Genomic DNA, 17813 nt, shown 5'->3' with positions numbered 1-17813 from the left:
TGGGAACACACGATGAAACTCACACTATGGTACCTTGATTAGCATCATTTCCATGTTTTTATCCGTGGTTCATGTGCTTCAAATGGTTATTGATGATAATCCCAATGAAAGTGTGGGTGAAGCAAATAAGTTAATGAGAGAAATACGTACTTTTGAGTTTGTGTTTCACCTTTTCTTGATGAAAGTCATATTGGGACTCACAAATGATTTGTCATAAGCATTGCAAAGGAAAGATTAAGAAATTGTGAATGCAATGGCTTTAGTGAAATCATGCAAGGAAAAGCTACATTGGATGAGGAATAATGGGTTTAATACATTGGTTGATGAAGTATCTTCTTTTTGTGAAAAACATCATATTGATGTTCTTAACATGGAAGAGGCATTTATACTTCCAGGGAGGTTAACGCGTAATGCTCCAATAAAGACAAATCGTCATCATTATCGTGTAGAGCTCTTTATTTATGTCATTGATGAGCAAATTACAGAGTTAGAGGATCGCTTTAATGAGGTAAATACTGAGTTGCTTATTTGTTTGGCATGTTTGAGTCCGAAAGATTCATTTGTAGCTTTTGATAAACCAAAGTTACTTCGTCTTGCTCAATTTTATCCTCAAGACTTTTCGGATGAGGATCGTTTGGCACTTGAAGATCAACTTGAGATTTATATTCATTATGTGTGTTCCAGTAGTGATTTCTCTCAATTGGAAGGGATTGGTGATCATGCAAAAAAAAAATGGTGGAGACAAGGATGCATCAAGTATTCAATTATGTATATTTGCTCATTACATTGTCTTTAGTTTTACCAGTTGCAACTGTTTCAGTGGAGAGAGTATTTTCTGTCATGAATATTGTTAAGGGTCCACTTAGGAACAAAATGGGAAATCAATGGTTGAGTGATAGCTTGCTTGTTTATATTGAGAGAGATATTTTTGCTTGTATTGAAAATGAAGCTATAATGCTTCGTTTTCAAAATATGAAACCTCGTCGTGGACAATTATAGCTTGTAATATTGTTTCTGTTATGAATTATGAATGAAAGTACTATGATTTCATTTTCAATATGTTTTTTCATCCTAAATTTTTATTTGGACTTTTACACTAAGATCCCTTGTTGTAAGATTCTTGGCTCCGCCACTGGGGCAAGGGGGTCAGCTGACCCCCCGAACTTCAATGAACGTCCATAGATACCTTAGGTGCTGATCCTCTGAACTTCGGTGAATGTCCATGGATACCTTGAGTGCTGCCCTTTTGAAGATTAGAGTTGGCTTCATACATGCCCTTCAACCGACTTTAGGCTTACAAAAACCCGATGAATGTCCATGAATACCTGGGGTGCTGCCCCTTGCATACATTAACATGTATGTAGTATGCATTTTCAGATGACTTCAGGCCTACCAAGACTTAATGAAATTGCGATATGCGTGATATTTCTGGTATAAAAAAAATTTGCACGCGTATTGACCCTCTTAATATTATTTCATGGATCCGCCATTGCCTGTATGATGAGATAAGTGTTATGTATTTAAATAGTGCACAATCTGTTCATTAGATAGTTATCATGTAGTGTCACCAATTGCAATAAAATCTCACAAAAAATCTGGCATGATGGCACGTGATTCATAGGTTGTATTATCCAAATCCTTCCCATCATATACAAATCACTTACCAAACTCAGTTTATTCTTTAACCTTAAGGATGACAAACATAGTAGGGAATTAACGGGCCCAAATCTTTCCCATCATTCCATCCTACTACCCCACGGAATTCAAATCAAGTATCAAAGTGGTTAAGGATGCTATGTCCTCAAGGCATCATAATAACTTATCTTTCTTTCTGGTAAGTATGTCCTCTGTGTTAGGCCCGGCCCACAAACCTACCTGGCATTTTGATTTTGCAATCTTCTCATTTAGACATTTATTCTGCTTTTTCGACTCTCCTTCTCATCATACAATATTACACGATAATTTGATCCATTTATTTGCTAGGTCATCATCAAAAGATCATCTTTTTTTTTATTTTAAATGAACTGAATCTGAAATCGATTGTATAACATTTATCCAATAAATAGACGAATCATATTTTTCATTTAAACACTTAAATCTTCAAAATGCTAATTGAACTGTTAAACGATTTTATACTTGATTTTTTTTTTAGATTTGATCCTTAAAAGGTGACTTAGAAATTAGATAACTCTAAATCATCAAACAACGTTACATGATGAAAACAGAAACCAAGAAAATAAAATAAAAAGGTTTGAATGTGAAAGTTGCTAACACCCATTTTCTCTTAAATCAATGTACCTAATTAAGTACTTTTCAAGTATTTTAGTTCCATTATTTAGTGCTGACAAGATTCTAAATTACGCATGTCGATGAACCTTACATAGAGTCCCCGTCCAAAAAGAAAATGGTCATATATATGAATGGTCGGTACGACCGTACAAGGCATACATCACTTTATCTCAGATTTTGGGCTTTCTGAAAAAAATAAGAGTTGTATAAACTATTTGTATTTGCAAGTGGTTTTTTTTAATACCAATGGTTTTTTACTTCAATGATGAAAATGAGTTCGGTCCTAACATAACGACGTGAGTTCGAACTCTGTCGGTAATTAATCTAACATCTAACTTAACCAAATCTATCATTTTTGACAAAAAAAAAAAAAACTATTTGTGTTTTTATCCAATTGGTGAATGCCACTTCAGCAAATAGGGTTTGGCATTGTTCGCCGTTCTGTAAATTCACAGCAACAACAAAAAAAAGAATATAAAAATCCATCACTTTGAGCAACAAATCTTAGGTATCTGCGTTTTCTGCATCTAAATGCACTTTGGTAATTGGTATATTCATGAACAGTTGAGGGAGTTTATAAATAAAAAATAAAATAATAAAATAATAAAAAAAAAAGAGTATTCCTTGTAGTACTTTGAAAATTGGTCCTTGAAAATTTGTATATAATTCCGACAAGGTTGAGCTGGATGGATTGGATTGGACAATTGCCATGCAATTTGCACGTCATGGTTTAGGACAATGAGATTTCGTAAAAGTTCCAACAATGCATTATGCATACGAAGAAAAAGTTTAGCAACGCCTTTTGGACTGTAAGCCACTAAATTTCAATGTAACTTGCGTCACGTTGTTAATTTTGTCAATTGTTTCATCAAATTGAACGTTCTTCTCGTTTATTTTGTAGCAGCATTTGAGTTTGTTGCATGTGTGTTTAAATTTCAATTCCTCCTATAAGAATTTCAAGTATTTACTAATTATATCCTTGTCAATATGGAATTTATTTTGAAATAAGAAAAAATTGAGACAGAATTCACATATTGGCACTAACTCAAAGTTTAAAGGCTCAAAAATCAATTGAAATTCCAGAAAACAAAATAGTATAAGGTCTAATATTCAGGAGACATTTGCTAAAGCTTTCCCCTCATGCTAACTAGAAAAAGTATCTAGCTTTTAACTCTAAACAACCACACCCTCTTTCTTTTTCTTTTTTATTCAATTTCAATTCATCCTATAAATTTGTAAGATTAATTTTGATTGATTTTATCATCATCCCATAATGTTCTTGCTATTAATGCTCAAAACTTGCAAGTTAACAAATTAAAACAATAACCATTGGTGGGCTTGGGATATAGATTAAAATGAGAAGGACTCAAGGTTTAAGTGGTTTAACCCTCAAAATTATACTATATCTACTGTGTCGAATGATTGATTTCAATACTACAAATTGTGATTGTCTAAGATATAGGCACCCAATGAACCCATGCAGCCATTCTCTCACCTTCCTAGCACTTAATGTGCCATGGCATACTGACAACTTTTTACCCACTAGCTGAACTTTCGCGGTGAAGTGACATTTGCCCAGTCGTAATCACACACCATTTATGGATGAGGCACGTCAAGTGCCCTGCTCAGCCTTGGTTAATAACCCCGTCTCCCCAAGTGTCGTCCTAAATACGGTACCTTTACGTCTCATCCTAGGCCTCTGCATTCAATTGCTAGTCACCATGTGCCCAATTGACGTCTGAGTATGCCTGGTCCTAAAACCTTGTGTCATAAAGTTGTCAGTCTGCCCACGTACCCCTAACGGTCAGAAAATACTTTATTCAGACGATCAGATTTGGCGCTCGGGAACATTTTCCTCTGAACCCCTTGGATCTTGGGCTTCTTAAGCTTGTTTGGTCTTTGATCTCACTTTGAGCTTTTCGTAGCCTCTTTTTTAGCCTGCACCATTTTGTGCGCTCAAAAGTAACCAGCATTACCACTTGCAATTAACATTTAGTTGATCAAATTAACCAAAAGCTTAAAGGAAAGAGGTAAAGTATGTAAACCACTTTGATATCTTATAAAGAGCAATCATGATACATTTCAAAGATAAGCGCCTTGAATTGAAGAACCCCAAAAAAAAAAAACACGACTAATTTTAGAAACATTAAAAAGGAAACGCAAAGCTCAAAGTCGGGAACACAAAACAAAAGAAAAAAAAGAAAAAGAAAAAAAGAGTGCCTTTGAAGATTCAATCACACCCAGCCACCACAACCACCAGCAGTCTTGATGAAAAGAAGTTTCTAAAAAGCTACTAATAAATATGAATTCATTTTCCTATGCTATACTTTACCAAGCCCCTACTCAAACTCGAATGTCCACTTTTGACAATAGGAATTGACATTGCTTGTGAAATAAAGCATTATATCCCAACCCCACCTCCCTCTCCACTCCATAATGCTAATCTTTCATCAACATTCACCAATCAAATTTAGACAATGAATCCCACTCATTCTTCAACCTCTCCTACCAATGTCACCCCCTTCATGTTTTGTTTGAGGAGAAACCAACTCGGAAACTTTGATGCAAGAGGAGGAGGAACTAAACTCGGGACCTTCGATGCACGAGGGATTACTCTTAATTACTAGCAAATATTCTTGGTCGTTTGAGTTACAAGTCATTTCAGATATTGTAAGAAGTAATCTTAATCACTGACATCCAGATTCGAGAATTCAGAAGCAAAAGTGAATACTCATAATTGTTTGAGTTACAAGTCATTTTGCATTTCAAAAGGAAATTGGGAGAGTATAAATTATGTTTTTTTTTATACAAATAATTCAACACCAAAATTTTGCTGCTAATTAAATACAAAAACAAATGAAATATCACATTAAATCTACACCGTTAAATATTATAATTAATCAGACGATGTGATCGCCGCCGAAGTTGTGTTCGGAGGAGGACGTTGAGATCGTGATCATGCCATTGCAGTCCGAAACTGTGTCCTGCAAACTCATCAAAAGATGTGAGGTGCTGAAACTTGTTGAAGGCTTTGTTCTTGGCACGATTGGGACTTCAGCTTCACCCACCAGCATTTGGACCACACCTCTCATTGCCGGTCTACAATTTGGGTCAGGATGTGAGCAAGCCAGCCCTACCAACAACACATTCCTCATCTCCCCCTCATCAAATTGCCCCTCCAGTCTTGGGTCCGCCGCCGTCAACAGCCGCCCGTCTCGGTGCAATCCCCACACCCACTCCACCAAGTTATTACACGCACCAACTTTCCCAACCCCACTCACCTCCCTCTCAATTGGCCTCCTCCCACTCCCCACCTCCAGCACCACCGCCCCAAAGCTAAACACATCAGTCTTCTCAGTTGCCCTGCCTGTCAACAAATAATCCGGCGCCAGATACCCCATTGTCCCGGCCGCCACCGTGGCATCCGGGGACTTATTGTGCTCGATTTGCCTCGCCAAACCGAAATCCCCCAAACGGGCATTGAACCCTTCATCCAGCATTATATTGCTGGTCTTAATATCTCTATGGATCACCTGGTTTTCGCACTCTTGGTGCATATAGGCCAAAGCAGAGGCAACTCCCAGTAGAATTTTACGCCTGTGAGGCCATGGCAGCGGCGTTCTTGCCTCGAACAGTGCTTTGTCCAGACTGCCATTCGGCATCAACTCATACACCAACAAAATTTCGCCCTTCTCGTGGCACCAACCTTGGAGCCTCACCAAATTCCGGTGTCTGAGAGTTCCAATTGTCGACAATTCCGACAAGAACTCGTTCTTCCCCTGACTGCTGTGGCTGCACCTCTTTACCGCGACAATGTCGCCCGTGTCGGATAATATGCCTTTATAGACTGTTCCGAAAGCGCCGTGCCCGATGATTCTGTTGGCATTGAAGCACTTGGTAGCTGCCTTGAGCTCCCTGTAAGTGAACTCCTTCGGCATTTTAATGATATCCGAAGCGATATTCGAATCCGATTTCTTGACGAGTTTGACTTTCTTGGAGTAAACCCAGATCAAAACCCCGGCAAACAGAGCCAAAACGAAAGCGGAAGCGGTGACAACTCCGGCGACGGCTCCCGGACCTTCTCTGCAGAGATGATTATGGCAGGAAGAAGACGACTTGCTGTTCTTCTGATTAGTACTGGTAGCGTTACTAGAAGAAGACCCACTTGGTGGAATTGACGGCGGTGGAGATTTGACTGAACTGGCAGTTGGATTCATCAGAGTGGTGGTCGGCGGCGGCGGAGACCCGGACGGTGGAACAGGGGAATCGAACGACGAGCTGAAGCTCCACCACTGGACGCTGTGAATCTCCGTGCTTCCCTGGGTCGACCCGGAAAACCCAACGTACATAAAATCGCTTACGTACTGGCCCAGATCGAGAGAGAATGATAGAACCGGGTCTTTGGGTTTCAGATTCGAGTACGAAACCGAGACGTTGATCACCCCACTAGACCCGTCGTACTCGATCCACGAGTTCACCAGATCGCCGCTCTTTAGATCGATGTCGACGGAACCCAGATCGCTGACACGTGTCGACACCATGGAGTTCAGATCCAATCCGACGTGGTTCCCGTTGATGTCTTTGAACTCGACGTCCATGAGTGTGTCGAACTCGACGGCAACGAAATCCGACCCGGTAGACTGTAGGCCGAGGGACCCGCCCGCGTCGCCAAGGGCCGAGTCGTCGGAAGAAATGAGGAAAGCGAGTCCGCCGCCGATGGAGGAGGGGTTGAGGTTGGTGACGGAGAATGAGAAGAATGTGAAGAAGCTCGCCGGAAACGGGGAAGAGGGCTGGCGGAAGCGGATGGGTTTGGCGTATAAAACGCGGCCGGCGCCGGAGTTGGGAACGGCGAGGTCGCGGGTGAGCCGCACACTCCCATTGTTCAGGTGAGCATCGCCGACGAGCTTCAAGCTGCTCAATGTCAGGGTGCCGAAGTCGAATTCAGTGGCGGCCACGACGGCGAATACGGCTGCGTTTGGAATGCAAAGAACCAGAAAGTAAAGGAAGCAGTGACAATCCAACATTGTCAATGGCGACGAAGGAAACCCATCAGAAAATTTTCTGTGGTGTGCGTTGAGATGAAGAAGAAGAAGAAGATTGAAATGGAATGAATGAATCACGGGTTTGGGTTTCTAGACAGAGAAAGAGAGAGAGAGTAAAGAGGGGAGAGAGAGTGGATGATGGGGAGTCGTATTCTTTGCCTTAAAACAGAACAAAGCGGAGGAAGCAAACAAGGAATATGAAGGAGAGGATACATAAGAGAATCCAGAGGTGACAAGTGGAACAACAGTGCGCCACGTGTCATTTTGCAACGGTTATTTTTTCGGTGGTGATAAGAGTGAGAGTAATAGATAAAGGGTGTTCTGAATAAATCTTTAAGTGGGTACATTACGTGTTATTATATAAATAATAAAAAATTTAATTTTTTTTAATTATTAATTTTATTATTATATATATTTTATTATTTATATAATAACATGTAATATACTATTTCGTATTCTCATCACGTTAAAAAAAATCTTTCGGATCTTGGCTTTCTGGCTTTTACTTTGGGAGGCTCGTGCCATTAGTAAATTTAGCACTGGGAATTTACGGAAAATTTCTGGTGGCACGTGCGGTGTAACGAGTATTCGTTGTCACGCTACTTTTGTTTTGTTTTCTTACCAATTATTTTGCTTTGCTAGTTGTGAGTCAATAATGTCACCTAATTGTCAAGGATCAATGTTAATTACATGGAACTTTGAGATTTAACGGGGCTAAAATTAGATAGATTCTTTCGTAATATTTAATAAATATTATCACGTATTCAAAAAAGATAATGCTAAGAAGATTAAAATTGAAATTAAATTTACAAATCAAATAATGTATCGCCAATAGGAAATAAAGTTGTTAATCAACGCTTAAGTAACAATACAATTATCAACAACCACATTGTTGGGTTTATAAATTTAGTTTTGAAAATTTGGTCTCCCTAACATTATCTTTTTAAAAATATCATACTCTTCAACTCTTATCAATTGCACGGTAAATTAGTTATACGAGAGAATCTCTAAAAAAAATGAGGTTACAAATATTTTTTTTGGCTTTTTAGTCAAAATGGTCTATGAGATTAACTCGTCGCTTTGGTTCTTGAGATTTGAAATCAATAGAAGTGGTCCATGAGTTTATCCATCATTAGTCACTTTGGTCGTCCATGAAAAATCTCCATTAAATAAGGATAAAATTACGTAAATACCCTCAATTTTTTGTTAAATCATTTTGGCCCATTGTCTATTAAATTAATGATACTTTTGTCATTTTGATCTTTATTTAACAGAAGTTTTCATGGAATGACCAAACTGATTGATGGTGGACAAACTCATGAATCACTTCTATTGATTTCAAATTTGAAGGACTAAAGTGGTGAGTTATAGCTTAAGGGTTAAAAGTCTTTTTATTTCCTCCAATGCGAAACTAAATAGGGGGTTTCCATATCTTTCTCCACATTCTTTAGCAAAATCGAGATAATGTTGTAGTTACACTCACTTTATTCTTCATTATTAAAAGTAGGCTTTTTAGCCAAATTGGCCTTTGAGATTTGCATAGCTTCCACTTTAGTCCCTGAAATTTGAAATCAATAAAGTAGTCATTGAGATTGTCCACCATCAATCATTTTGGTTATTGGGTGAAAAATTATGTTAAATAAGGATCCAAATGACAAAATTACCTTCAATTTAATAAACAATAGGCCAAAGTGATTTTACCAAAATTGAGGGTAATTTTATCTTTTTATTCTTATTTTATGGAGATTTTCCATGGAATGACCATTGATAGTGGACAAACTCAGTGACAAATTCTATATATTTCAAATCTCAGGGATTAAAGTGAAGAGTTATGCAAATCTTAGGAACTATTTTGGCTAAAACACCTTAAAGGTACAACAAAAACAAAGAGTGTTGAAAGTGAAGATACATATATCATTATTTAACAGCATTGACAATGAAGATGCTATTATAAGATGCATGTTTTATCATGGTAACGTGATGGACGCTATGGTTATGGTGCTCTTCAGTGAATTTGTATACCTCCAAACCATCTCCTAAATCCCACACCTTGCCTCAATCCCTAAGACCTTCTCCAACATTTAGGTTAAAACTTCAAATTTTTAACCAAAAAAATTTAGGTTTCAGCTTAGAAACAGTTTTTATCCTCCAACCCTTCTAGGTTAAATTTTTAGCCCAAGATTATTAAAGAATGAATTTAGGATAATTATTTTCTTAAAGTAACTTTAAAAAAAATTATTTAGATTATTCTAATTTAATTTATAAACATCCTAACCTAAAAATATTTAAATTCTGATATATATTGAAAAATCACTAAATTGGCATCATGAAACTCGTGGAACACTACGAAAGAATATGAAACACATAAAATACATTTTTTTAATTACTTTAGTTGTTAGATTTAAATTTGGACCGTTAGATAAATTTTTTTTATCGTTGGATTTGATCAAATTATATCTTAGCCGTTGAATTCAATGAATTTATAAATATAAAAACAATACACATATATGATGGACAAGCCCCATTAAATTAGGGATGAATCATTGACTAAATTTGGCCTATAAATGAATTTTAGGTTTTAACTCATATTGGTCTCAAGGGTTGGAACAAGTTAGAGTAAATTTAGAACCTAAAATTTGAGTTTTACTCAAATTTTTTATTTTTTATTTTTTATTTTTTATTTTGCATAAATTAGATGTTTTACAGGTCATGTGACGTGATACAAGAAATACAATTAACGTACATGTAAAAACGGTCAAGTCATTTACATAAGGGTTGTGATTTTCACACACCCTTAGCTACTTTTCCCACACCCTCCCTATTTTTTAATAGTTAATTGGTATCATACTATTTAATCTTCCATATATACCCTTCCTACTTTTTGATGGCAATTAATGAAAGATTAAATAAGGAGGAGTATATATGAAAGATTAAATAGTATGATACCAATTAAGTACTCAAAAATAGGGAGAGGTGTGGAAAAAGTAGTTAAGGGTGTGATAAAATCACAACCCTTTACATCAACTTTTTACGTAGAGTAGACAATGACAATGTATAGTATAGGCACCAAGTATGGAATACTGACCAATCATCTTCCTTTTGCTTCCTCATAAGCACTAGGCAACCTGATGAGCCTACACACCCCTTAGGGCTGTTGCGTGGGTTTGACGGCTGTACTAGTTTCATAATTTCATTCCAACTCCCGGGTGATGGGATGTGGTGACACACCCCGTCCCGAAGGAGGGCATGCTGGCCGTCACGTGAGAGTGACGTAACCATTTACACAGTACGGAAGCTTTAAGATACAATTTATAAGTTGATACACCCGAAGGTGAGTCCTACTTTTGTCCAATCTGTCAGAACACCGTCGAATTCCTCGTAGTCACCACACCTTTGTGATTCCTGAACCTGGAGGGGCGCAAAACCAAAATTGAGTGGGTCAGTAAAACAATTCTTTTCCAAATCCAAACATTTCTCAAAACGTTGTAACCCCTCTCCGTAAAACCTGTATACTTTCCCAGAAATGTAAAATATAAATATACATATATATTCTCAAGACTTCAAGTCGTTAACTCAACATTTTCATAACAATTATGCCATGCCACATCATCTCAACATTTCTCATATTAATTATGCCATGCCACATCATCTCAACAATAATAAGGTATGAATGCATAAACATAATCATATCAGGTGCAAGAAAGTAATCAACCGTAGGCCCTCTAATAGCCCTGTACGGTTGAACCTAGAGCTCAAAATCTATCACTATCACTCTACCGGAGTCACATCTGTGACCTGTCCGGCCTTCTGCACACAAGTTACGCTCTAGTGCTTCTCATAAATCATCTGTGCACATAATCTAAGGTCACCCACCAGTCGGAATCTCACTAACACTCTAGCGACTGGCCTGTCGTACCCACTCCGCGTGGACTGTACGACTAGCATCTACTTGGATCCAAGGCGAGCGTGCGATGCGGTGAATACTATAAGCACTAAACCATGGTGCAGGATTTGAGCTCAATATATATCATCATCATCATAACAGTAATTAAATACTCACCTGTGCGTCCACCGCACCATTTCATACATATGCATCATAAATCAATTCTTACCTGTGCGTCCACCGCACCAATTCATACATATGCATCATATATTAATTCATGCATGGCTTTTCAACTCACATTTCTATATACTTTTCATATCAATTCTATGCATGGTATTTCACTTCCCGTTTTTCCACATAACTCATATGCATTTCATTTTAAACATATTTTCATTTCAATTCAATTTCTGGGAAACGTCAAGTATATATATATATATGGAAAACAAAACTGCCCACTCACCTGGAGTTCGCCCTACAACTCCCTAGCACAATACGCCAAGGCGTCATGACAATCGGCGCCTAAAACAATAATAAATTCCAACCTCAGAATTCATATCGATAGAATATATAACTTATATAAAATACATCACTACGTAGATTGATCCGGAAGATCCACCCCTCAGATTTTAAATCCATAACTTCCAGAGGTCCACAATATATCTCTAGGATAACCTCCTAAAATTTCATTACCATCCAACGGTCGGATCGTCAATTCACATTTTCACCTAAATGTGAAAATTATAAAACGTTATTTGAACACCTAACCAACAATCCTCAATAACTTTCTCATACGGTGTTCAATTTAGGTATATGAATATACCACAGTGAACTACTCGACGTCACGAACGTCGACATATTTTTAAAATAATTTTATTTTTATTTTTTATTTTTACTGTAGCACCTTCTTCTTCCTTGGGTCGCCGGACTGGTTTTTCCGGCGGCCGTTTTCTGGGCAGTTTTTCAAATTGCCATAACTTTGTCATTTCTCAACGAAATCAAGTGATTCAAAAACAAAAGTTGTAGCCCTTGAAGAGACAAAGAGAATGGTACCTTGCACAACACCTAGTTCGCCGTGGTTTGGCCGGAAACTGCCTCGAAAGCCTCGGAGGTCGTCGGAAACTGGGTATTTTTCAAATGAGTATAACTTCTTCAATACTCAACGAAATTGAGTGAAACAAAAAGGAAAGTTGTAGTACTTGACGAGACGAAGAGATTGATACCTACCTCAACTCCTAACTCGCCGGGGATTCGCCGGAAAGAGCCTCGAAAGCTCCGGCCAAACTTTGAACTTGTCGATCTCCGTGTTCTTACGTCCAAAAACTTCCAACGAAGCACTCCGAGCTTCCTTGGGACTTCCTTAAGCTCACTATGAGCTTGGTTTGGCCTGAAAATGGTACCTACGTGATCGTGAAGTCCTCAGGGTTGCAATGGTGGTCTTAACTTGGACGTTCGTGGAGATTTGATTGTGGTTTGTGTGTGAGTCCGTATGTTAGAGAGTAAGAGAGAGAGAGAGTGAAAATCTGAAATGGAAGAAGAAGAGAGAGAAGGAAAGGTTACGGAAAATGGGGAGGAAATTAGGGTATAGGACCCTACCTAAAGTCCAACACAACAATAGCTTAGAAATTTTAGGTAAAACAAACACCAAAATTACGCACCTTAATCCCGTTTAAGGGCGTTTTTGTAATTTCACGTCCTCGGAATTAAAAATTCCGGGACGGGCTGTGACATGTGGATTGTGTTGAAATTTAGGATTATTTTATTGTTTGAATTTGGGCTTAGCCCATTAGTATTAGAGTTTCGTTTTCTTACTTATCAGGGTTAGGTTAGTTTTCTATATATGTGATGCTTTGTAGCTTGTAGAATTAACATGTTAGTCACAATGTAGCTTCTTAGGGTTTTGTAGCCGTTCCGGCATTCTCATTTGTTTAATAATATTTTTATTATTTTGTTAATCTTGTTTGTTCCACACTCTGATATTCAACTGCTAGTGGAATTTACCGCGGTAGTCTAACTCTTTCGGATGTTGAGAAGATATAGATTCATTTTAGCCCCATGATTATCAACCTGTGATACACCAACACCAGTTATCGAACCCAAGACATGTTCCGTGTGAAATTATACGGGTTTGTAATTTATCTCCAACCACTGTGTCATCCCGTGGTAGTTGTGTTCTTGTGACATTGATTGTTAAATCAACTATAAATTACTTCATATGTTGGATAAAGTAAATGTTAGGAGATTACATTTGTGTATCATCTAATGTGGTAAGTGATGTGTATAATCTGTCATGTTAATTGATGAATTTATATTCATTGGATTTTGGTTTGCCACATATAATATGACACACCAATGTGGTACAAAGATATAATCTCCTTAGCATTACTCGTTGTAGAAAAAAAAAGGATTGTTTAATAATTAATTTGTTCGCTTGTTTCTATTTTTACTTTTGTTAGATATGGAAGGAAACTACATTAAAAAAAAGGAAATATAAAAGAGTGGATGAAGAACGATGGAACAATTGTAAAATATTTTGTACAAGGAAAGGCAAATAAATACAAAAGTAAAAAATAAAAACCAAAATTATTTAAAGGTCTTGTTTCATAATCATTTCGTTTTGTTTTTGTTTTTGTTATTGAAATATAGTGTGTGAAGTCAAGTATTTTAGGTTTGGCTTTTCTTGTCAACTATTGTAATTGAACCACACATTCTCAATCTAGTTTTAGGCTATACTCTGATTATGGGATGTTCCTACTGGAGTAAATGTTCAAGATGTGGCACATTTCACATCAAAAAGTTTGTTTATGCATGTGCATTTCATATTTATATTCATGTTGCATTCTGACTAGTTTGATTGTCTAGTCAGTTTTGCGCATTGACTTCTAGTTGTTTGGGCACACAAATTAAGACAACACATATGGGCTAACTGGCACCTTTTTGCTGGTGGTCAATTTCTGGCCATTAATCTGCATATATCTTTTTTTGCGGCTGACAAGCGTTCTTTGCACAAGTTGGCTGATGAAAATTAGGTTTCCTCTGGTATATCTATGTTTTAAGGTTTTAGTTTGTTCTTCAAGGGGTTCATAATTTATTTTAAAGTGAGAGAGTTGTCTTAAAAGCTTTGAGCTTGCTTATTCTCCATTTATGAAACTCTAACAGTCAAATTTTCTTCAAGCATTAAACACCAATTGTCACATCCCGACCCAGGTCCTCATCACATCTCGGGCTCGACTCCACCATAGCATGATATTGTCCACTTTGGGCCCCGACCATGCCCTTACAGTTTTGTTTCTGGGAACTCACACGAGAACTTCCCAATGGGTCACCCATCATGGGATTGCTCTCGCGCGAACTCGCTTAACTTCGGAGTTCCGATGAAACCCGAAGCTAGTGAGCTCCCAAAAGGCCTCATGCTAGGTAGAGATAGGAATATACATATAAGGCTTATAGAATTCACTTCCCTGGGCGATGTGGGATGTTACAATCCACCCCTTAGGGCCTGACGTCCTTGTTGGCACACTTCCGGCCAGGGATTGGCTCTAATACCAAATTGTCACATCTCGGGCTCGACTCCACCATAGAACGATATTGTCTGCTTTGGGCCCGACCACGCCCTCACGGTTTTGTTTTTGGGAACTCACACGAGAACTTCCTAATGGAACACCTATCCTGGGATTGCTCTCGCGCGAACTCGCTTAACTTCGGAGTTCCAATAGAACCCGAAACTAGTGAGCTCCTAAAAGGCCTCATGCTAGGTAGAGATGAGAATATACATATAAGGCTTACATGATCCACTTCCCTGGCGATGTGGGATGTTACACCAATCATTAGGAAGGTTTGCATTGTTTTAATGGTCTAGCATTAAGTTTCAAATCATGATTTAGACCTTGTTTTTTGATTCTTGTCGAATCCAGATTTCACATAACCATCATTGTCATATCATTTGCATTGGTTGTGTTGGTTCTCGATGCCACAAGGTGATGAACTCAGGAGGAGCTGCCACTTTGTGAAGGTCGAAAGAGTCCATCTCGTGTAAGGCACGGTTGTACAAAGGTATAAGTTGTTGCGTAGATTATGATCTAGGAATTAAGCTTGTGTGGATACCTTATATGAAACTTTTTACACTAGTGTTAGACTCAGTGGTGAGTCTCCGGTTTTTTAACCCAGAGGTTGGGTTTTTCGGCCAAAAACTCTTTGTGTTGATTATTGTTATTCTTATTGACATAAATTTAACAGAGTTTAAATGTGCACTGAACTAGACCTTTGTTAACTAGGGTTACGTTAGTAAATCAGTTATAATTGTTTATTTTTGGTTTTGGTAAACTAACAAATCTGATCTTAGTTTACTGGTGACGTTGACTAGTCAGTCAAGTATATATTGAATTTTAAATTATAGGATATTTTTCCTGATACCAATTTCATTGTGAAAGTAAAGTATATGGTGTTAAGAAGAATGAAGAAGTGAACGTGATGGAAGCTATGGTTATGGTGCTCTTAAGTGAATTTGTGTACCTCCAAACCATGTCCTAAATCCCACACCCTACCTTAATCTCTAAGACCATCTTCAACATTTGGGTTAAAACTTAAAATTTTTAACCAAAAAAATTTAGGTTTTAGCCTAGAAACAGTTTTTATCCTCCAACCCTTCTGGGTTAAATTTTTAGCCCGAGATTATTAAAGAATGAATTTAGGATAATTATTTTCTTAAAGTAACTTAAAAAAAATTATGTAGATTATCCTAATTTAATTTTATAAACATCATAACCTAAAAATATTTAAATTCTGATATATATTGAAAAATCACTAAATCGGCATCATGAAACTCGTGGAACACTTCGAAAGAATATGAAACACATAAAATAATTTTTTTAATTACTTTAAATTTGGATTGTTAGATCATTTTGTTTTATCGTTGGATTTGATCAAATTATATCTTAGCTGTTGGATTCAATGAATTTATAAATAAAAAATAAAAAATACACATATATGGTGGACAAGCCCCATTAACTTACGGATGAATCATTGACTAAATTTGGCCTATAAATGAATTTTAGGTTTTAACTCATATTGGTCTTAAGGGTTGGAGCAAGTTAATGTAAATTTAGAATATAAAATTTGAGTTTTACTCAATTTTTTTTTTCTTTTGCATAAATTAGATGTTTTACAGGTCATGTGACTTGATGTGAGAAATACAATTAACGTATATGTAAAAGGACATGGCTTCTCAGCCCTCTCAGTTCCCATACACTCCCATCCCTTCTATTTGTACGGTCACGGTTAAGCCACGTCAACATTTTATATCACTATTTCTTTTTGTCTTATTATCTCTATAAAAAAATCAATATAAAATGTTGACGTGGCTTAACTGTGATCACATAAAATAGGAGATGATAGTATATATGGAAACTGGGGGGCAGAGAAGCCGGGTCCTATGTAAAAACTCTCATGTCATTTACGTAATTAACTAACTTTTGAGTTTGCCTAAATGACCTAGATATAGTGGAAATCTTCACATCAACTTTTTACGTAGAGTAGACAATGACAATGTATAATATAGGCACCAGTATGGAATACTGACCAATCATCTTCCGTTTGCTTCCTCATAAGCACGAGGCAACATGATGAGTCTGCACACTCCTTAGGGCTGTTGCGTGGGTTTGACGGCTGTACTAGTTTCATAATTTCATTCCAAATCCTGGGTGATGGGATGTGGAATGTACGAGTTATAAAGGAGTTCCTGTGTTTTTGTGCCATTTTATTTTATTTTTAAAAATAAGCTAGTGGAATTTACTGCAGTAGTCTAACAGTTTCGGAGGCTGAGAATATTTATAGATGCATTTTAACCTCCTGATTATCAACGTGTGATACACCAACACCAGTTATCGAACCCAAGACACATGCCTTGTGAAATTATACGGGTTTGTAATTTATCTCCAACCACTGTGTCATTCCGTGGTAGTTGTGTTTTTGTGACATTGATTGTTAAATCGACTATAAATTACTTCATATGTTGGATAAAGTAAATGTTAGGAGATTACATTTGTGTATCATCTAATGTGGTAAGTGATGTGTATTATCTGTCATGTTAATTGATGAATTTATATTCATTGAATTTTGGTTTGCCACATATAATATGACACACCAATGTGGTACAAAGATATAATCTCCTTAGCATTACTCGTTATAGAAAAAAAAAAGGATTGTTTAATAATTAATTTGTTTGCTTGTTCTTGTTTTTACTTTTGTTAGATATGGAAGGAAACTACATTAAAAAAAAAGGAAATATAAAAGAGTGGATGAAGAACGATGGAACAATTGTAAAATATTTTGTACAAGGAAAAACAAAAAAATACAAAAGTAAAAAATAAAAACCGAAATTATTTAAAGGTCTTGTTTCATAATCATTTTGTTGATGCACAAAATCGGAGCTATTGGAACAACGTAAATCCAACCGTGAATCTGCAAGAAATGTAAATAACACAAGATGTATCGTGGTTCACCCCAATGTTTGGGCTATGTCCACACTGATTATTGTATTTCTCTGAGAAGTGAGGGGAGTGAGGGAGAGAGATTCAGAGCATCTGAGGGAGAGAGTAAGGCCT

At 37.1% G+C, this 17813-nt stretch overlaps 1 protein-coding gene and 1 long non-coding RNA gene across 2 annotated transcripts; both read right to left on the bottom strand.

The window, feature by feature from the left end:
• Nucleotides 1–4991: 4991 nt before the first annotated feature.
• Nucleotides 4992–7502, bottom strand: LOC103450068 (L-type lectin-domain containing receptor kinase VIII.1). The gene has a single exon (XM_008389392.4). The coding sequence runs from the start codon at nt 7311–7313 to the stop codon at nt 5190–5192; it is 2124 nt and encodes a 707-aa protein (XP_008387614.2). The 5' UTR covers nt 7314–7502; the 3' UTR covers nt 4992–5189.
• A 3049-nt stretch (nt 7503–10551) lies between these two features.
• On the bottom strand, nt 10552–12809 carry LOC139190252 (uncharacterized). Its single transcript, XR_011574344.1, has 4 exons — nt 12439–12809; nt 12265–12333; nt 11675–11733; nt 10552–10739 (listed from the first exon to the last, which is right to left on the bottom strand). It is a non-coding gene; the product is annotated as an uncharacterized lncRNA (long non-coding RNA).
• Nucleotides 12810–17813: the final 5004 nt, after the last annotated feature.

This window comes from Malus domestica, chromosome 12, assembly GCF_042453785.1.
Source record: "Malus domestica chromosome 12, GDT2T_hap1".
In the NCBI taxonomy this organism is placed as follows: Eukaryota; Viridiplantae; Streptophyta; class Magnoliopsida; order Rosales; family Rosaceae; genus Malus; species Malus domestica.
The sequence above is the reverse complement of the archived record's forward strand: the minus strand, read 5'-3'. Positions and strand labels throughout refer to the sequence as shown.